The 16,880-nt window shown below is 43.6% G+C and overlaps 1 protein-coding gene across 1 annotated transcript in view; it reads left to right on the top strand.

The window, feature by feature from the left end:
* Msh2 (mutS homolog 2) overlaps positions 1-16,880 on the top strand; it is a 65,245-nt gene that overhangs the window by 38,843 nt on the left and 9,522 nt on the right. The window contains exons 9-13 of the mRNA XM_045137640.1: positions 4,884-5,007; positions 6,428-6,578; positions 7,154-7,251; positions 11,770-12,015; positions 14,475-14,679. Of these exons, the coding sequence (XP_044993575.1) occupies positions 4,884-5,007; positions 6,428-6,578; positions 7,154-7,251; positions 11,770-12,015; positions 14,475-14,679 (824 nt within the window). The remainder of the gene's footprint in view (positions 1-4,883; positions 5,008-6,427; positions 6,579-7,153; positions 7,252-11,769; positions 12,016-14,474; positions 14,680-16,880) is intronic.

Raw genomic sequence — 16,880 nt, 5'->3', positions numbered from 1 at the left:
GTTTTTACTTATTATTTGTTTATTTGAAAGAGAGAGAGAGAGAGAACGCGTGCCCCAGGGCCTCCAGCCACTGCAAACAAACTCCAATCATATGTGCCACCTTGTGTATCTGGCTTATGTGGGTCCTGGGGAATCAAACCAAGGTCCTTTGGCTTTGCAGGCAAATGCCTTAACCGCTAAGCCATCTCTCCAGCTCTGCTACCAAGTTTTATTCCAACTCACATGCAAGTCCAAACATTTGTAGCCAGGATTCACATATGAGAGAGAACTTGTGACATTTAGCTTTCTGGACCTGGGTTACCTCACTTAGTATAATCCTTTCCAGACCCATCCATTTCCCTGCAAATTTCATTTTTCTTCCTGCTGAATAGAACTCCGTTGTATAAATGTACCACATCTTCATTATCTACTCAACAGTTGAGGGACATCAGGCTGGTTCCATTTCCCAGCTATTGTGACTAGAGCAGCAATAAATGTGGTATCTCAAAGGTAGTGAGACAAGTCCTTAGGATATATGCCTAGGAGTGCTATAGCTGGGTCATATGGTAAATCTTATTTTTTTTTAAGCTGTCTCGGGAACCTCCACACTGATACACAATGGGTGTACCAGATTATATTCCTCCCAACAGTGTAAAAGGGTTCCTCTTTTCCGGTATCCTCGCCAGCATTTATTGTCATTTGTTTTCTTGATGATAGCCATTCTGACAGAAATGAGATGGAATCTCAAAGTAGTTTTAATTTGTATTTCCCTGATGGATAAGGATGTAGATGTTTATATGCCATCTGTATTTCTTCCTTTGAGAGCTATTTAGTTCCATAGCCCATTTTTCTGTTGTCTTTTTGTATTTTGTTTTTTGAGGTAGGGTCTTGCTCTAACCCAGGTTGACCTGGAATTCACTACATAGTCTTAGGGTGGCCCCAAACTCATGGTGCTCCTCCTACCTCCGCCTCCCAAGTGCTGGGATTAAAGGCGTGCGCCACCGCACCTGGCTTTTAAAATACATTTTTAAAACAATATTTTTATTTATTTATTTGACAGAGAGAGAGAGAGAGAATGGGCGCACCAGGGTCTTCTAGCCTCTGCAAACGAATTCCAGACACATGCGTCTCCTTTTGCATCTGGCTTACGTGGGTCCTGGAGAATCGAACCCGGATCCTTTGGCTTTGCAGGCAAACACCTTAACCGCTAAGCCATCTCTCCAGCCCTGTTCTGCCTCTTTTTGTGGAGCTTGATCCAGTGCCTTACCTTCTAGTGCCAAGTTCGCTGATGCTGTTGGAAAGACAGCTAGGAGAAATCCAGATGTCACATGTGGAAGGAATGATGTATCGAACAGTACCCTATTTGGTGTGTGGTGCTTATGAGCGTTTATTGTAGTAATTTAAAGCCCATTTAGTCCCTTTCTCCTTGTTTTGCTTGTGTCTGTCCAGCTGCTCTTACTTGGTTTCTGGAAGCCGCGCCTTATGTTAACCAGTTGGCTTCGAACTCAGGAAGCTGGGGATGACTTTGAACTCCTGACCTTCTTCTACTCCCTCCTGCTGGGCTTGGAGGTGTGCAGCACTGCCCGTGCCTAGCAGCTCTTCTAAAGTAGTGCTTTGGGGGTCGGGGACGGCTCAGCAGTTAAAAAGGTGCTTGTTTGCAAAATGGTACTTTCCTGTCTTGGGAAGGAAGATGGAAGAGCAGTTCATTTTTCCCCCCCCCATGGTGAGAATTCTTAGGGTTTTGTTGACTCAGCATTAGGTTTCTGGACCATGGCAGTGAAAATAGGAATTTGGCCTGGCCTCACCTCTGTTAGTTTCTTTAGGAGAGATGAAGTTGTGTGGCATGTTTTCAATCCATTATTGTAGCATTTGTTTTTTCCCTGTAACTCATAAGTCTTAGTCCTTGTTTCTGAATAATGTTCACTGTCTGTTTGAATAATGGTATTAATATTGTGTGTTGACGTGCTATTCTGTAAATGTGCCTTATTATCCTCAGCTTTTTCTGTAACATGTCTGCGGAGGCTTTATTCAGCCGTATGCGTTTTAGTTTTGTTGTTGTCTTTATTTCATGATTCCTTACATTGAATTGCCATGAGTGGAATTGCAGTATCAAAGCATAACAGATGTCTTGGTTTTCAGTGCCTATTATTTTTCTCATTTTTAAGCGTTCTACCAACTTAAATTCTCACCAGACATGAATGAGTATCCTAATTTCACTGCAGTGTCACTAGTATTTTGGTGGTGGATCCTTATTCTTTGAAGGAGTGGGTGTTAAAAAGGAAAAGAGCTGTAATAGAGGCCCCGCGTTGAAGGAGAACGCTGTAGAATATTATCTCCAGGTTGCTTAAATATTCATAGCGTTCATTGTTGCAGCAGTTCTCTGCAGATGACTTTACTGTTCAGTTTTGCATCTGAGTTTTAGGTGCTTGTGTTTGCTCATTTTATTGACTTCGATTTTTTTTTCTTATAAATAAATAAAGTATCCTGATAAGAATTAAGTCTTTCATTTTTAAAAAAACAGATTAACGGGCTGGAGAGATGGCTTAGCGGTTAAGCGCTTGCCTGTGAAGCCTAAGGACCCCGGTTCAAGGCTCGGTCCCCCAGGTCCCACGTTAGCCAGATGCACAAGGGGTCACACGCGTCTGGAGTTCGTTTGCAGAGGCTGGAAGCCCTGGCGCGCCCATTCTCTCTCTCTCCCTCTATCTGTTTTTCTCTCTGTGTCTGTCGCTCTCAAATAAATAAATAAAAAATTTTAAAAAAAAACAGATTAAGTGAAAAATTAAATTTTAGCCAGGCATGGTGGCGCACGTATTCCAGCACTTGGGATGCAGAGGTAGGAGGATCACCATGAGTTTGAGGTCACCCCGAGACTACATAGTGAATTACAGGTCAGCCTGCATGTGAGTGAGACCCTACCTCAAAAAAAAAAATAAGGGCTGGAGAGATGGCCCAGTGGTTAAAGGCGCTTGCTTGCAAAGCTCGCTGGCTAGGGTTTGATTCTACATAATACCAGATGCAAAAAGGGTCACATGCATCTGGAGTTTATTTACAGTGGCACGAAGGCCTAGTGTACCTATTCTTTCATATTCTCTCTCTCTCTTTCTCTCCCTTTCTCTCTCTACTTGTAGACAGATAACGAATAAAAAATTTAAGATAGTTGTGGTGACACACACCTTTAATCCCAGCCCTTGGGAGGCCAAGGTAGGAGGTTTACCCTACCTTGACAAAACCAAAAAAGTTAAAAAAAATTTTTAGTTTTAGTTTAAATCTATTTTGGTGGCTTTAAATATTTTATTCCCTTTTTTGCTAGCTTTCTGTAATTTGAATCTTATTCTTTCTGTAGTTCAATTTAGAAATGTGAAGTTGTACTCTGATTAAGCATATAATAATTAGGAGCACTTTATCTCAGCCTCATTTAGTGAATATGTTTTTGTCATCTTGTTTTAGAAAACTGACTCACTTTTCTATTAAGCTTTTATGGATAATTGTCTATTTAATAATTTTAAATACCTAATTCAGATACACTTCATTCTTTTTTAATGTTCCTTTATAATTTTGTTTAAATTTTAGTCATTTGTTTTTTTAAAAAAAGATTGCTATTGAACAATCATTATGTGGGAAAAGCTTTTAATATTTGATGTCATTTTCTGTTTCCATGGTTTGCTTTTTCACTTACCAAGTCTTTTTAAATCGTGGTAAATAGGTTGTCTTTATTAAAGTCTTATATAACCAAGACTTGAAAACTTTGTTTTTGTTCATATAAATGAGTTCTGGTTTTTTGTTGTTACTGTTGTTTTCGAGGTAGGGTCTCACTCTGGCCCAGGCTTGCCTGGCACTTGTAGTCCCTGGCTGGTCTCGAACTCACTGTGATCCTGTGCCTCACTGAATGCTGGGATTAAAGGCATGCACCTCTTCACCCAGCCCAGCTATTGTTATTACTGTTTCTTGATGGGTAATATATTATGGTTAACATCACATCACATCACATCACATAACATAACATAGGAAACATTTACAAAAACAGAAGTTCAAGGCCCTATGTCTTTATTTTTTTGAATGCATGTGTGCATCTATAATTATAATCAGGGTCTGTTATTACTGCAAACAAATGGAAGATGTATGTGTTACTTTGAATCTGGCTTTATATGGGTTCTGGGGAATTGAACCTGGGCCAGCAGGCTTTGCAAGCAAGCACATTTAACTGCTGAGCTACCTCCCCAACACTCCCATCTTTTCCTCAGCTCACAGTGATCCTGCTACCTCTGCCTCCTGAACACTGGGATGAAAGGCATGCACCACCACGCCCGCCTCCCCTTTTTTACAGTGTTGGGTTAGAGCTAATATTTGATGGAAATTTTGGTTGTGGAAACGCACTGTCCAGTCACGGTTTTGAGCACTGAGCCTCCTTCAGACATCTCTGAAAAATTTGAATAAAGAATGCTGTTGGGGCACGCACATCTCTGGCACTGTTTCTGCATCATACTGATAATTTTTGTATGTTTAGAACCCTTCAACTCCTAACAGAACTTTCAACCTGCCTGTAATTAATTTAAAAATTTTTTTTAAATTTATTTGAGAGAGAAAGGGAGGGAGAGGGACTAGGTGGACCAGGGCCTCTAGCCACTGCAAACTGCAGACGTATGCACCATCTTGTGCATGTGGCTTACGTGGGTCCTGAGGTGTTGAACCTGGGTCCTAAGGCTTTGCAGGCAAACACCTTAACCATTAAGCTATTCCTCCAGCCCATCATAATTAGAGGCTCCTTAACAGTTTGACTAAGTATCTTACAGATATGGAATCATTAACTCAAGACATTAAATTAACTAACTAGAAGAAAATAATTTGCCTACTAATTTCCATACTCATTGTTTATGTAGTTTAGCTCTTCTTTGTTCTACTTGTAGGTGGAAAACCATGAATTTCTTGTGAAACCTTCATTTGATCCTAATTTGAGTGAATTAAGAGAAGTGATGGATGGCCTGGAAAAGAAGATGCAGTCTACGTTAATAAACGCAGCCCGAGGTCTCGGTAAGAATGGGTCATGGTGGGCTCAGTGATTTTTTTTTTTTTCCCAAATTTTTATTAAGAACTTCCATGATTATAAAAAGTAGCCCATGATAATACCCTCCCTCCCTCCCTCCACTTTCCCCTTTGAAACTCCACTCTCCATCATATCCCCTCCCCCTCTCAATCAGTCTCTCTTTTATTTTAATGTCATCATCTTTTCCTCCTCTTATGAGGGTCTTGTGTGAGGTCGTGGATATCCAGGCCATTTGTGTCTGGAGGAGCACGTTGTAAGGAGTCCTACCCTTCCTTCGGCTCTCACATTCTTTCCGCCACCTCTTCCACATCAGACCCTGGGGCTCAGTGATTTTGTTGACAGTGTCTATCATGGTTACAGATCGCTCAACGATAACACCACATTTCTGTCAGGTGAAAATGGAGTGGTGAAATTTTCTATACTTCACAGAAAATGTATGTTTTAGTTTCCCTAGGGTTTCCTTTTCAGAGTTGAGTTAATTGCATTTGGTCACTTTTCTTTTTCTTTATTTTTCTTTTTAGGTTTTTTAAGGTAGGGTCTCACTCTAGCCCAGGCTGATCTGGAATTCACTATGTAGTCTCAGGGTGGCCTCGAACTCACAGAGATTCTCCTACCTCTGCTTCCCAAGTGCTGTGATTAAAGGCGTGCGCCACCACGCCCGGCTATCTTTTTCTTTATTTGTTCGAGAGAAAGAGACGCATGTACCACCTGGCTTACGTGGGCACTAGAGAACCGAACTGAGGTCCTTTGGCTTGGCATGCAAATGCATTAACTGCTAAGGCCATCTCTCCAGTCCTTTTTCTTTATTTTTCAAGGTAGGGTCTCATTCTATACCAGGACTACCTAGAACTCACTCTGTAGCTCCAGGCCAGCCTTGAACTCACAGCAGTCCTCCTACTTCTGGCTCATTTGGTTACTTTTTAATTGTACCCCAAAATTAGTTCCAAGGAAATATTTTGATTAAGAAAACAATTGGCTGGGCATGGTGGTGCACTCCTTTAATCCCAGCACTTGGGAGGCAGAGGTAGGAGGATCACTGAATTCGAGGCCCCCTAAGACTCCATAGTGAATTCCAGGTCAGCCTTTCCCCAGTTTACAGGTCTGCAACAGGGAGTGTTGTCTGACACTGGTACTCGGTAGTCTTGGACGGATTTACCTAAAAACCAGCTTCCATGTCAGAAGCCAGCATTTGTAAGGGCGTTTCAAGGGTTCCATGGATGTTTTTATTTCATGTCGTTTTCAAATCAAGTGGGATTTGGATCTTATGAAATATTATTAGTGATTCCCAGTGTGCTATCAGTTAACGAATGTAGGCATTGCACTATTCAAAAATGCAACGATTTGAAACATTGAAAATGGCTGTAAATACTTATGTCAAGCTAATTTCTTTCCTTCCCGATCATGAAGGATTGGATCCTGGCAAGCAGATTAAACTGGATTCCAGTGCACAGTTTGGATATTATTTTCGTGTAACTTGCAAGGAAGAGAAGGTCCTTCGCAACAATAAGAACTTCAGCACAGTAGACATTCAGAAGAACGGTGTTAAGTTCACCAACAGGTCAGTGTGTTAACGTCTAAAGCCTTTGTCGTTCCACGGGTTCTCTGACAACATGTGGGTGTCCTACGGCAAGTGTGAAATTAATCCATCTCGTCCTCATGACGGAAGTCTATATAAGACTTGATCCTTGGGTTGGAGACATGGCTTAGTGGTTAAGCGCTTGCCTGTGAAGCCTAAGGACTCTGGTTCGAGGCTTGATTCCCCAGGACCCACGTTAGCCAGATGCACAAGGGGGCGCACGCGTCTGGAGTTTGCAGCGGCTGGAGGCCCTGACGTGTCCATTCTCTTTCTCCTTCTTTCTCTGTCAAATAAATAAATAAAATATATATTTTTAGAAACATTACCTTCTGCCAGGGTGAGGTAGCACGTGGGGTGGCATCTCAGGATTCTCTTTAGGCCTCAATCTCTGACTGAAACTGCCTTGAAAAAGAAAAAAAGAACACCTCTGGCTAACGTGGGACCTGGGGAACCGAGTCTCGAACCAGGGTCCTTAGGCTTCACAGGCAAGCACTTAACCGCTAAGCCATCTCTCCAGCCCTGTTTTGAGATTTTTGATACCATATCTTGATCTGCAGTGAATTGTCCTCTCTCAATGAAGAATATACTAAGAACAAAGCTGAGTACGAGGAAGCCCAGAATGCCATTGTTAAGGAAATTGTCAACATTTCTTCAGGTAAATAAACCGAAACTGATACATTGAGTATTGTGAATATGACTTCTTGCTTTGCTTTCTTCTCCTCTCCTCCTCCTCCTCTTCCTCCTCCTTTTTTGTTTTGGCTTTTCTAGGTAGGGTTTCACTCTGCTCCAGGCTGACCTGGAATTCACTATGTAGTCTCAGGGTGACCTCGAACTCACAGTGATCCTTCTACGTCTGCCTCCCCGAGTGCTGGGATTAAAGGCATGTGCCAACATGCCCTGCTCTATTTTTTTTTTTTTTTTTTTGTTTTTTAAAATACTACTTATTTTTTGAGAGCATGAAGGAGAGAGAGAGGGAGGGAGAGAATATGGATGTGCCAGGGCATTAGCCATTGTAAATGAACTCCAGATGCTTGTATCCCCTTGTGCATCTGGCTTACGTGGGTCCTGGGAAATCGAACCTGGGTCCTTTGGCTTTGCAGGCAAGTGCCTTAACCCCTAAGCCATCTCTTCAGCCCCTTGCTTTTTGGTTTTTCACTCTAGCTCAGGCTGAGCTGGATTTCACCCTGTAGTTTCAGGGTGGCCTCGAACTCATGGTGATCCTCCTACCTCTGCCTCCTCAGTATGGGGATTAAAAGCATATGCTCCCATGCTTGGCTTGGTTTTTTTTTCCCCCCAAGGTAGGGTCTCACTCTAGCCCAGGATGACCTGGAATTTACTGTGTAGTCTCAGGGTGGCCTCAAACTCATAGCAATCTTCCTAAAAGCATCGGGCCTGTGTAGCCATACTTGAGGCTTGCAGTGTCCACTGTTCGCACCACTGATGGCTTATGTCTCCCATATGGCTGTATGCAGTGCAGCTTTTTCCTGCTTACAACCATCCCTATAGAAACTGGCCTTGAAATCCATGAGTTCCCAGTGCCTAGTACTACCTTCACAAGACCCTCAGAATAGGAGGAAAAGATTTGACATCAAAATTTAAGAGACCAATGGAGAGAAGGAGGGGATGTGATGGAGTGTGGATTTGTGAAGGGGAGAATGTGGGGGGGGGGATTATCATGGTTTATTGTCTATAAATACAGAAGCTGTCAATAAAAAATAAGTTAATTAATTTAACAAAAGGAAAGCATTGGGGGCTGGAGAGATGGCTTATTGGTTAAGGTATTTGCCTAGTAAGCCAAAGGAACCAGGTTCAACTCCCCAGGACCCATGTAAGCCAGATACACAAGGTGGCGCATACATCTGGCATTATTTGCAGTCACTAGAGGCCCTGGTGTGTCCATTCCCCCCCCCCCAAATAGTAAATAAAAATATTTTGCCGGGATTTGTGGCACATACCTTTAATATAAGCATTCAAGAGGCAGAGGTAGGTGGATCACTGAGTTTGAGGCCACCTTGAGCCTAGAGCCTGGACTAGAGCCAGACCCTACCTTGGAGGGGGGAAAAAAAAGAAAAACAACAGCAACAAAAAGAAAGGCATTGAGATGTTTGAAGATTTGTTTGTTTTGGGACAGAGTCTCTCCGTTGCTGTAGCTAGTCTTGAATTCCTTAGGTCAAGGGATCCTCTTGCCTCATCCTCCTAAGTGTTGAGATGCCAAATACGGACCACTCCCCTGCTGCTTTACACATGGCGGTGTCTAACCATTACCTGTGGGTTTGCTCTGTAGTTTCTGGAAGTAAGACCGAGGAGCAAATGTAAAATATGTATAAGGCAAGCAATTTTGAGTTTTATGTGCCATTTTATAGTTACCATTGGAGATAATCTTGTAATTAGAGGAACAGCTTGTCTTGGCACTGTATGTTTTTGCATTTAGAATGGGATGAATTTATGTTTTTAGCACAGGGTAGGAAGTGATGCGTAAGGCTGAAAGGTTTAGACTCACTTTTTAATATGCCTTTCAGAGCTGTCAAAGAGGTCAGATATTAGCATCAACAATCACGGGACAGGTGTGGCTTCACACAGTATCACCCATATTGTGTTCTTTTCCTAAAACAAAATAGTATTTATTTGTATTTATTCATTTGAAAGAGAAGGAGAGAGAATGGGCATGCCAGGCCTCCAGCCATTGCAAATGAACTCCAGATGCATGCACCACCTTGTGCATCTGGCTTATGAGTCCTGGGGAATCAAACCTGGATCCTTTGGCTTTGCAGGCAAGTGCCTTAACTACTAAGCCATTTTTTCAGCCCCTGCCCCCCTCCCCTTATAGTATTCTTAATATTTAACCTGATTATAAAGAAGAATGAAAACTTTAGGTAAATTTATATTATGGAACATTTTTTAAGGCCTGAACTTAAAAAAAATTTTTTTCATGTAGCCTAAAAAAGGCCTCTGTTCTAGATTAAAGGAGACTTAAAAAGAGACAGGACAGCCAAACTCAGTGGTCAACCATTGACTGGATCCCAAATTAGGGATGGGAGCTGGGGAATAGCTTAGAAGACACTGTTGTGACGAAAAGTCGAACATGAAGACAATGTGATTATAGTGTCCGTGCTCTGGAATATATTAATGGTATTATGAATAAGTAGGAGGATACCTTTTTTCTCAGGGTGTGCGTGCTGAATCATTCCAGGATGAAGACTTTATTTTAAAAAAGCTATGTGCATGTTTAATTCTACAAATTGAGTGTTTTTGTTGTTGTTACTGTTTTTTTCGAGGTAGGGTCTCACTCTAGCCCAGGCTGACCTGGAATTCACTGTGTAGTCTCAGGGTGGCCTCGAACTCACGGCGATCCTCCTACCTCTGCCTACTGAGTGCTGGGATTAAATGTGTGCACCACCACGCCCGGCCAAATTGAGTTTCAATATATTTTATTTATTGGCAGGGTAACAAATGGGGAAGACTTGCACAGATCACATTTTTGCTTGGCAGTATCAGATAACTAAACTTAGCTGAGTTTTGTTCTTGAATGTGACGTGTAAAGATTTTTTTGTTCCTTTGGTTTTTGGAGGTAAAGTCTCACTGTAGCCTAACCTGACCTGGAATTCACTCCATAGTCTCAGAGTGACCTCGAACTCACAGCGATCTCCCTACCGAGTGCTGTGATCAGAGGTGTGTGCCACCATGCCCAACTCAATACTGTTTGTTTTAACTATGAAATGAAAATAAACAGTATTAATCACCTAGCAAGGAGGCTAGTTTTAACATTTGTATGGCTGGCTTGGTATTTGTAGTTTACTTTTTTTTTTTTTTTTTTTTTTTTTTTTGATTTTTCGAGGTAGGGTCTCACTCTAGCCCAGGCTGACCTGGAATTCACTATGGAGTCTCAGGGTGGCCTCGAACTCATGGCGATCCTCCTACCTCTGCCTCCCGAGTGCTGGGATTAAAGGCGTGCGCTACCACGCCCAGCTGGTATTTGTAGTTTAATGTACACATTAAGATCTGCTTTTCTTGGTAAATGTACTGGAGCTTTTTGTATTTATGAGAAAATCATGTATGTGCAAGTATGTAGGCCAAAGGTCAGTGTTGGGTATATTCCCTAGTTGCTCTCCATACTGTTTTTTTTTTTTTTTTTTTTTCAAGGTAGGGTTTCACTCTTGCTCAGGCTAACATGGAATTCACTATGTAGTCTCACAGTGGCCTTGAACTCACAGCGATCCTCCACTGCTTGGATTAAAGGTGTGCACCACCACACCCGCCTTGTTTTGTATTTTAAAGCAGGGTCTCACTCTAGGACAGGCTGACCTGGAACTCACTCGGTATTGCAGTTCAGGCTGGCTTCCGACCACAGCCTCTGAAGTGCTGGGATTGAAGGTGTGCACCGCCCTGCCGAGCCGGGGCCCCACTCACCTCAGAGCCACTGACAAGTGCATGAGCTGAGTCAGGCCCCCAGGAGCCTTCTGGCCCCCCATCACTGGGATTACAGGCGAGTGCCACCGTGCCCGGCTTCTCTGCGTGGGCGCTGGGGATCTAATCAGGCCCTCGTGCTTATACGGCAAGCACTTTGCCAGCTTCTCACCAGCTCAGAACGGATCATTTTGAGTTTTCTTCCTGCCTTGGGCTTTTATTTTTCTTCACTGGAGGAGCGCGCTACTACACCTCACTGTGGGTTTCTCTCGGGGTGATGCTGTGAATGAGCCACATAGTATAAAGTTGTGTGCGCCCCCTTGTGCATCTGACTAATGTGGGTCCTGCGGAATCGAGCCTCGAACCGGGGTCCTCAGGCTTCACAGGCAAGCGCTTAACCGCTAAGCCATCTTTCCAGCCCTTTTCTGGTATTTTAATACCATATCTAGATGGGGAAATTTTTTGAGAAATTTTGCCTATAAATTAGGAAATTAGTTTTTTAACAAAATTTTTTTTATTTATTTGAGAGAGAGAATGAATACGGGCGCACTAGGGCCTGCAACCACTGCAAAGGAACTCCAGAAGCAAGCATCACCTTGTCTGCTTATGGGGGTCATGGGGAATCGAACCTGGGTCCTTTGGCTTTGCAGGCTAGCACCTTAGCCGCTCAGCCACCTCTCCAGCCCCAGGAAATGAGTTTTGAGTTACACATTTTCTTACACGGCACGTTTGTCATCTAGTATTCTTGTGTGTATTTTCTGTTTTATAGGCTACGTAGAGCCAATGCAGATACTCAGTGACGTCCTAGCTCACCTCGATGCTGCCGTCAGCTTTGCCCACGCGTCACAGGGAGCCCCTGTGCCGTACGTGCGACCGGTCGTTTTGGAGAAAGGACAAGGAAGGATTACCCTGAAAGCGTCCCGACACCCCTGTGTTGAAGTTCAAGATGAAGTTGCATTTATTCCTAATGATGTACACTTTGAAAACGATAACCAGATGTTCCACATCATTACTGGTAAAAAAAAAAAAAAAAAAGAATTAAGTTCAAACCTAGTTTTGGGGCTTTCTGTCAGAGGGTAACATTCCCTGCTCCCTCCCCTCCTCTAAATATTGGAATAGAAATATGTTTAAAATTGATGAAGAAAATCTCAGGCCCTTATATTAGAGTCAAAAGAGATGATTCATTGTGGTTAATAATATATTCACGTTTTGGTTTATTTTTATTCATTTATTTGCAAACATAGAACAAGAGAAATAGAAGAGAGACAGACAGAGAGAGAATGGGCACGCCAGGGCCTCCAGCCACTGCAAATGTACTCCAGACACATGCGTCACCTTGTGAATCTGGCTCACGTGGGCCCTGGGGACTCGAACTTGGGTCCATAGGCCGCACAAGCAAATGCCTTAACTGCTAAGCCATCTCTCTAGGTCCTATATTCATGTTTTGATTGGAGGGAGACTTGGAAGGGTGATTGAAGTTCACAAGATGGTATTAATGTGAAACTTCTATTTGCAGAGTTCAGAGCATTTAAAAATAAAAAAAAGCTTCAAGTTCATGCTTATTATTCTCAGTCCTTTCAGTGGCAGAGTCACTGTAAAACACAGTCTTGCAAAACAAAAAAACATCAGTTTACGTAGCTAGTTTTTTTGTTGTCATTTTTTCATTTTTCGGGGTAAGGTCTCACTCTAGCCCAGGCTGACCTGAATTCACTGTGGAGTCTCAGGGTGGCCTCAAACTCACAGTGATCCTCCTCCCTCTGTCTACCGAGTAGCTGTTATTTTAAGACAGCATTATGTTCATTTCCATGTGACCCTCCCTTCACTGACACCCCCTCCCCCCCAAAATAAGTAGTCTTGTGTTAGGCTACTGTAGCATGTTTAGTCGGGATGTTTTGAGAGATTTCAACCATCTGTAGAACAAAAGGGAAGTAGGAGTTGTTGGGGCAGATATATTTGGAAAACAATTATATTCTATTATTTTCCTAAATGGGTTTCTTTTTTCCTTTTTCTTTTTTCTTTTCTTTTTTTTCAAGGAACGGTTTCACTCTAGCCCAGGCTGACCTGGAATTCACTATGGAGTCTCAGGGTGGGCTCGAATTCATGGTGATCCTCCTACCTCTGCCTCCCGAATGCTGGGACTAAAGGACTCCCGACTTCTAAATGCTTTTTTTTTTTTTAAATTTATTTATTTGAGAGCGACAGACACAGAGAGAAAGACAGATAGAGGGAGAGAGAGAGAATGGGCGCGCCAGGGCTTCCAGCCTCTGCAAACGAACTCCAGACGCGTGCGCCCCCTTGTACATCTGGCTAACGTGGGACCTGGGGAACCGAGCCTCGAACCGGGGTCCTTAGGCTTCACAGGCAAGCGCTTAACCGCTAAGCCATCTCTCCAGCCCTCTAAATGGGTTTTTAAGTTGATGACTTAACTCTTACAAGCAAATAGTGCATTTGCCAAAAGGTTCATTTCTTAAGATTATATAGTCAGGATTTGAGAAGTTTGGCCATACTGGTCATTCATTCACTAGTAGCCTTATTTATTAGTGAGTAGTAATGTTGGGTTAAGTAAACTATTGAGTCTGCCCTGCTTTGGATAACATTAAATTTAACATACAGACACTGCTATGGTTTTTCTAAACCCTCATCAAACTACAGGGAAAGAATATTTTTCATGAATCCTCTTTTCCTTCTTATTTATTTGAGAGAGGGACAGTGGGGGAGAAGAGAGAGAATTGGGCACGCCAGGCCTTCCGGCCACTACAAACAAACTCCAGATGCATGTACCATCTTATGCATTTGGCTTACATGGGTCCTGGGGAATTGAACCTGGGTCCTTTGGCTTCACAGGCAAGTGCCTTACTAGCTAAGCCATCTCTCCAGCCCCCTCTTTTCCTTTTGCAGGGCCTAGTGTAGGTTTGTGTGAAGAAACACTAATTACATTAGCTCGTTCCTGTCTTTTTTTTTTTTTTAAATTATTTGCAGTAGAGGGAGAATGGGCGTGCCAGAGCCTCCTGCTGGTTGAATTCTAGATATATGAGCCACTTTGTGCAAGTGGCTCTACGTGGTTACCAGGGAATGGAACCAAGGCTGTCTTTGCTTTTACCCACTGAGCCATCTCTCAGCCCTGTCCCTGTCTTTTTTATTGTTGTGTGTTTGGGGGAATCTTCCCCCACCCCCTGAGGTGGTAGTGTTTTTCAAGGTAGGGTCTCCCTCTAGCCCAAGCTGACTTGGACCTCGCTCTGTAGTTCCAGGCTGGTCTTGAACGCACAGCAGTCCTCCTACCTCTGCCTCGTGAGTGGTGGGAGTAAAGGCGTGTGCCACGACACCTGGCTTTTGTTCCTGTCTGTTGATGCCTTGTGGCTGGGCTTCTAATTTGCTACATCAATGTGATTCAGGTCATTGGTGTCCGTTTTAGAACTAATTGAGCACTTTACTAGTAGCAGAAAGAGTAACAATCCGATACGATTTGCGTTATAGGCCCTAATATGGGAGGTAAATCAACGTACATCCGTCAGACTGGGGTGATAGTGCTCATGGCTCAGATTGGATGTTTCGTGCCCTGCGAGTCAGCGGAAGTGTCCATTGTGGATTGCATCTTGGCTCGGGTCGGGGCTGGCGACAGTCAGCTGAAAGGCGTGTCCACGTTCATGGCTGAAATGCTGGAAACCGCTTCCATTCTCAGGTACCTGCCTGTCCCTGTCCCTGGACACGGGAGTGAGCCCCCCGTCTTGTGCGAGATCCACTTGCAGATGCGCCCGTAACCTGTCCACCGACACTTAACCTTGGTTTGGTCTTTGTTTTCCCGTGAACTTTATGTTGGCAAGTGATTGGAGCTTAGAGTCTTTTTGTTTCTTTTTTTTTTTTGGTTTTGGTTTTGGTTTTTCGAGGTAAGGTCTCATTCTGGTCCTGGCTGACCTGGAATTAACTCTGTCATCATAGGGTGGCCTTGAACTCATGGCAATCCTCCTACCTCTGCCTCCCGAGTGCTGGGATTAAAGGTGTGCACCACCACGCCCGGCTTTTTTTTTCTATTTTATTTGTATTTATTTATTTGACAGAGAAAGATGGGGAGGGAGAGGGGGGAGAAAAAACAAAATGGGCACGCCAGGCCCTCCAGCCACTGCAGATGAACTCCACATGCTTGTGCCCCCTTGTACATCTGGCTAACCTGGGGTCTTTGGCTGTGCAGGCAAACGCCTTAACCGCTAAGCCATCCCTCCAGCCCTAGATCTTATTTTTTTATTTATTCATTATTCGAAACAGAGAGAAGGGGAGAGGCCGGGCTCCTCCCCAGCGGGTAGGTAGTGCTGAGGAGGAACCAGGCCCGCTCTCCTGTTCACCAGAGAAAAACCACACGGAGTCGGGAGTCTTGTGGAAGCAGGAACTCACAGGAACTCGCTTTATTGTCACAAGCAGTTGCTTATATAATGTTGAGAACGAAGGCGGGGATTCTAGGATGGGGGAAGAGGTCAGGGCCAATAGTAAACTGTGACTATCGAAATGATAATTCCAACTCCTGTGCAGAAATACCAGGCAAGAAGCCATTAGGCGTCTTGCTAAGTCATAGCTGGCCAGAGACAGGTTGCCACATTTTAGCTAGACTCAGGAAGTTCCACGAGGCCTCCAGCCCGGGCCTCTCAAGGGAGGGAGGGAGAGGGGGGGAGAGAACCGGCTCGCCAGGGCCTCAGCCACTGCAGTCGAACTCCAGACACTTGCTACCTAGTGGGCATGTACGACTTGAGCTTGCCTCACCTTTGTGCATCTGGCCAACATGGGATACGGAGTCGAACGTGGGGCCTTAGACTTCACAGGCAAGTGTCTCAGCCACTTAGCCATCTCTCTAGCCCAAGCGCACGTCCTTTGTAATGGTGGCAATCCTACTGGGATGATTCTTGTGGTCACACAGGTGTTTCTTCTGTAGTACTCTTAGACACGCCTGGAAGCTATATGTAGATTTAACTTCTGAAATGTTCTGTCGGTTTACCTCTGTAACTTAAAGGATTAAAAACTAAGTTGACAGTTCACAGAAAAAGAATAGGGACATGGAAGCCTTTCAAATTCACTAATTAAAAAAAAAAAAAAACTCCCCTTGTTGATATTGGTTGGCAAGATACAAAACATCTGATATGGGTGCAGCTGGGGTGAACCCACACTTAAATCCGTGTCATCACACCCTGGCCCGTTCTTCATTTTGTTTTATTTTTATTTATATTTATTTTTACTCTTGACTCACTTGGCATGAAGTGAATGTTTTGTTTTGCAGGTTTTAAAAAATTCTTTGGTTACTATTGGTTTAACGAACCTTAAAAAGTCATGGGGCCGCACACCCTTGATCCTAGCACTTGATCCTAGGCAGAGGTAGGAGGATTGCCATGAGTTCAAGGCCACCCTGAGACTACAGAGTGAATATGTATATATACATGCCAGATGTGGTGATGTACACCCTCACTGCCAGCATGAATGTTCAAAGCTAGCCTGAGCTACAAAGTTCCAGATCAGCTTAGGCTAGAATGAGACCCTGCCTAAACACAAACAAAATATTTAATACTTATTTGCCATTTGTTTTCAGTTCCAACAGTGTCCATGGCCATTTTTCTGTGGAAGCTTGGCTTTTATTCACTTTGCTGTTTTTTTTTTGTTTGTTTGTTTGTTTGTTTTTGTTTCTTTGAGATGGGTTCTAACTGTAGCCTAGGCTGACCTAGAATTCACTATGTAGTCTCAGGGTGCCCTCAAACTCATAGTGATCCTTCTACCTCTGCCTTCCAAGTGCTGGGATTAAAGGCGTGCACCACCATGCCTGGTCCTCTGCGGGGAGTAGTAAGAATTGAATCTAGCTTGCGGGGCAAGTACTCTGTCACTGAGCTACATCTCAAGCCCTTAAAA

Source organism: Jaculus jaculus, chromosome 18, assembly GCF_020740685.1.
Source record: "Jaculus jaculus isolate mJacJac1 chromosome 18, mJacJac1.mat.Y.cur, whole genome shotgun sequence".
NCBI classification, from domain to species: Eukaryota; Metazoa; Chordata; class Mammalia; order Rodentia; family Dipodidae; genus Jaculus; species Jaculus jaculus.
This window is presented reverse-complemented; position numbering and strand designations above follow the sequence as displayed.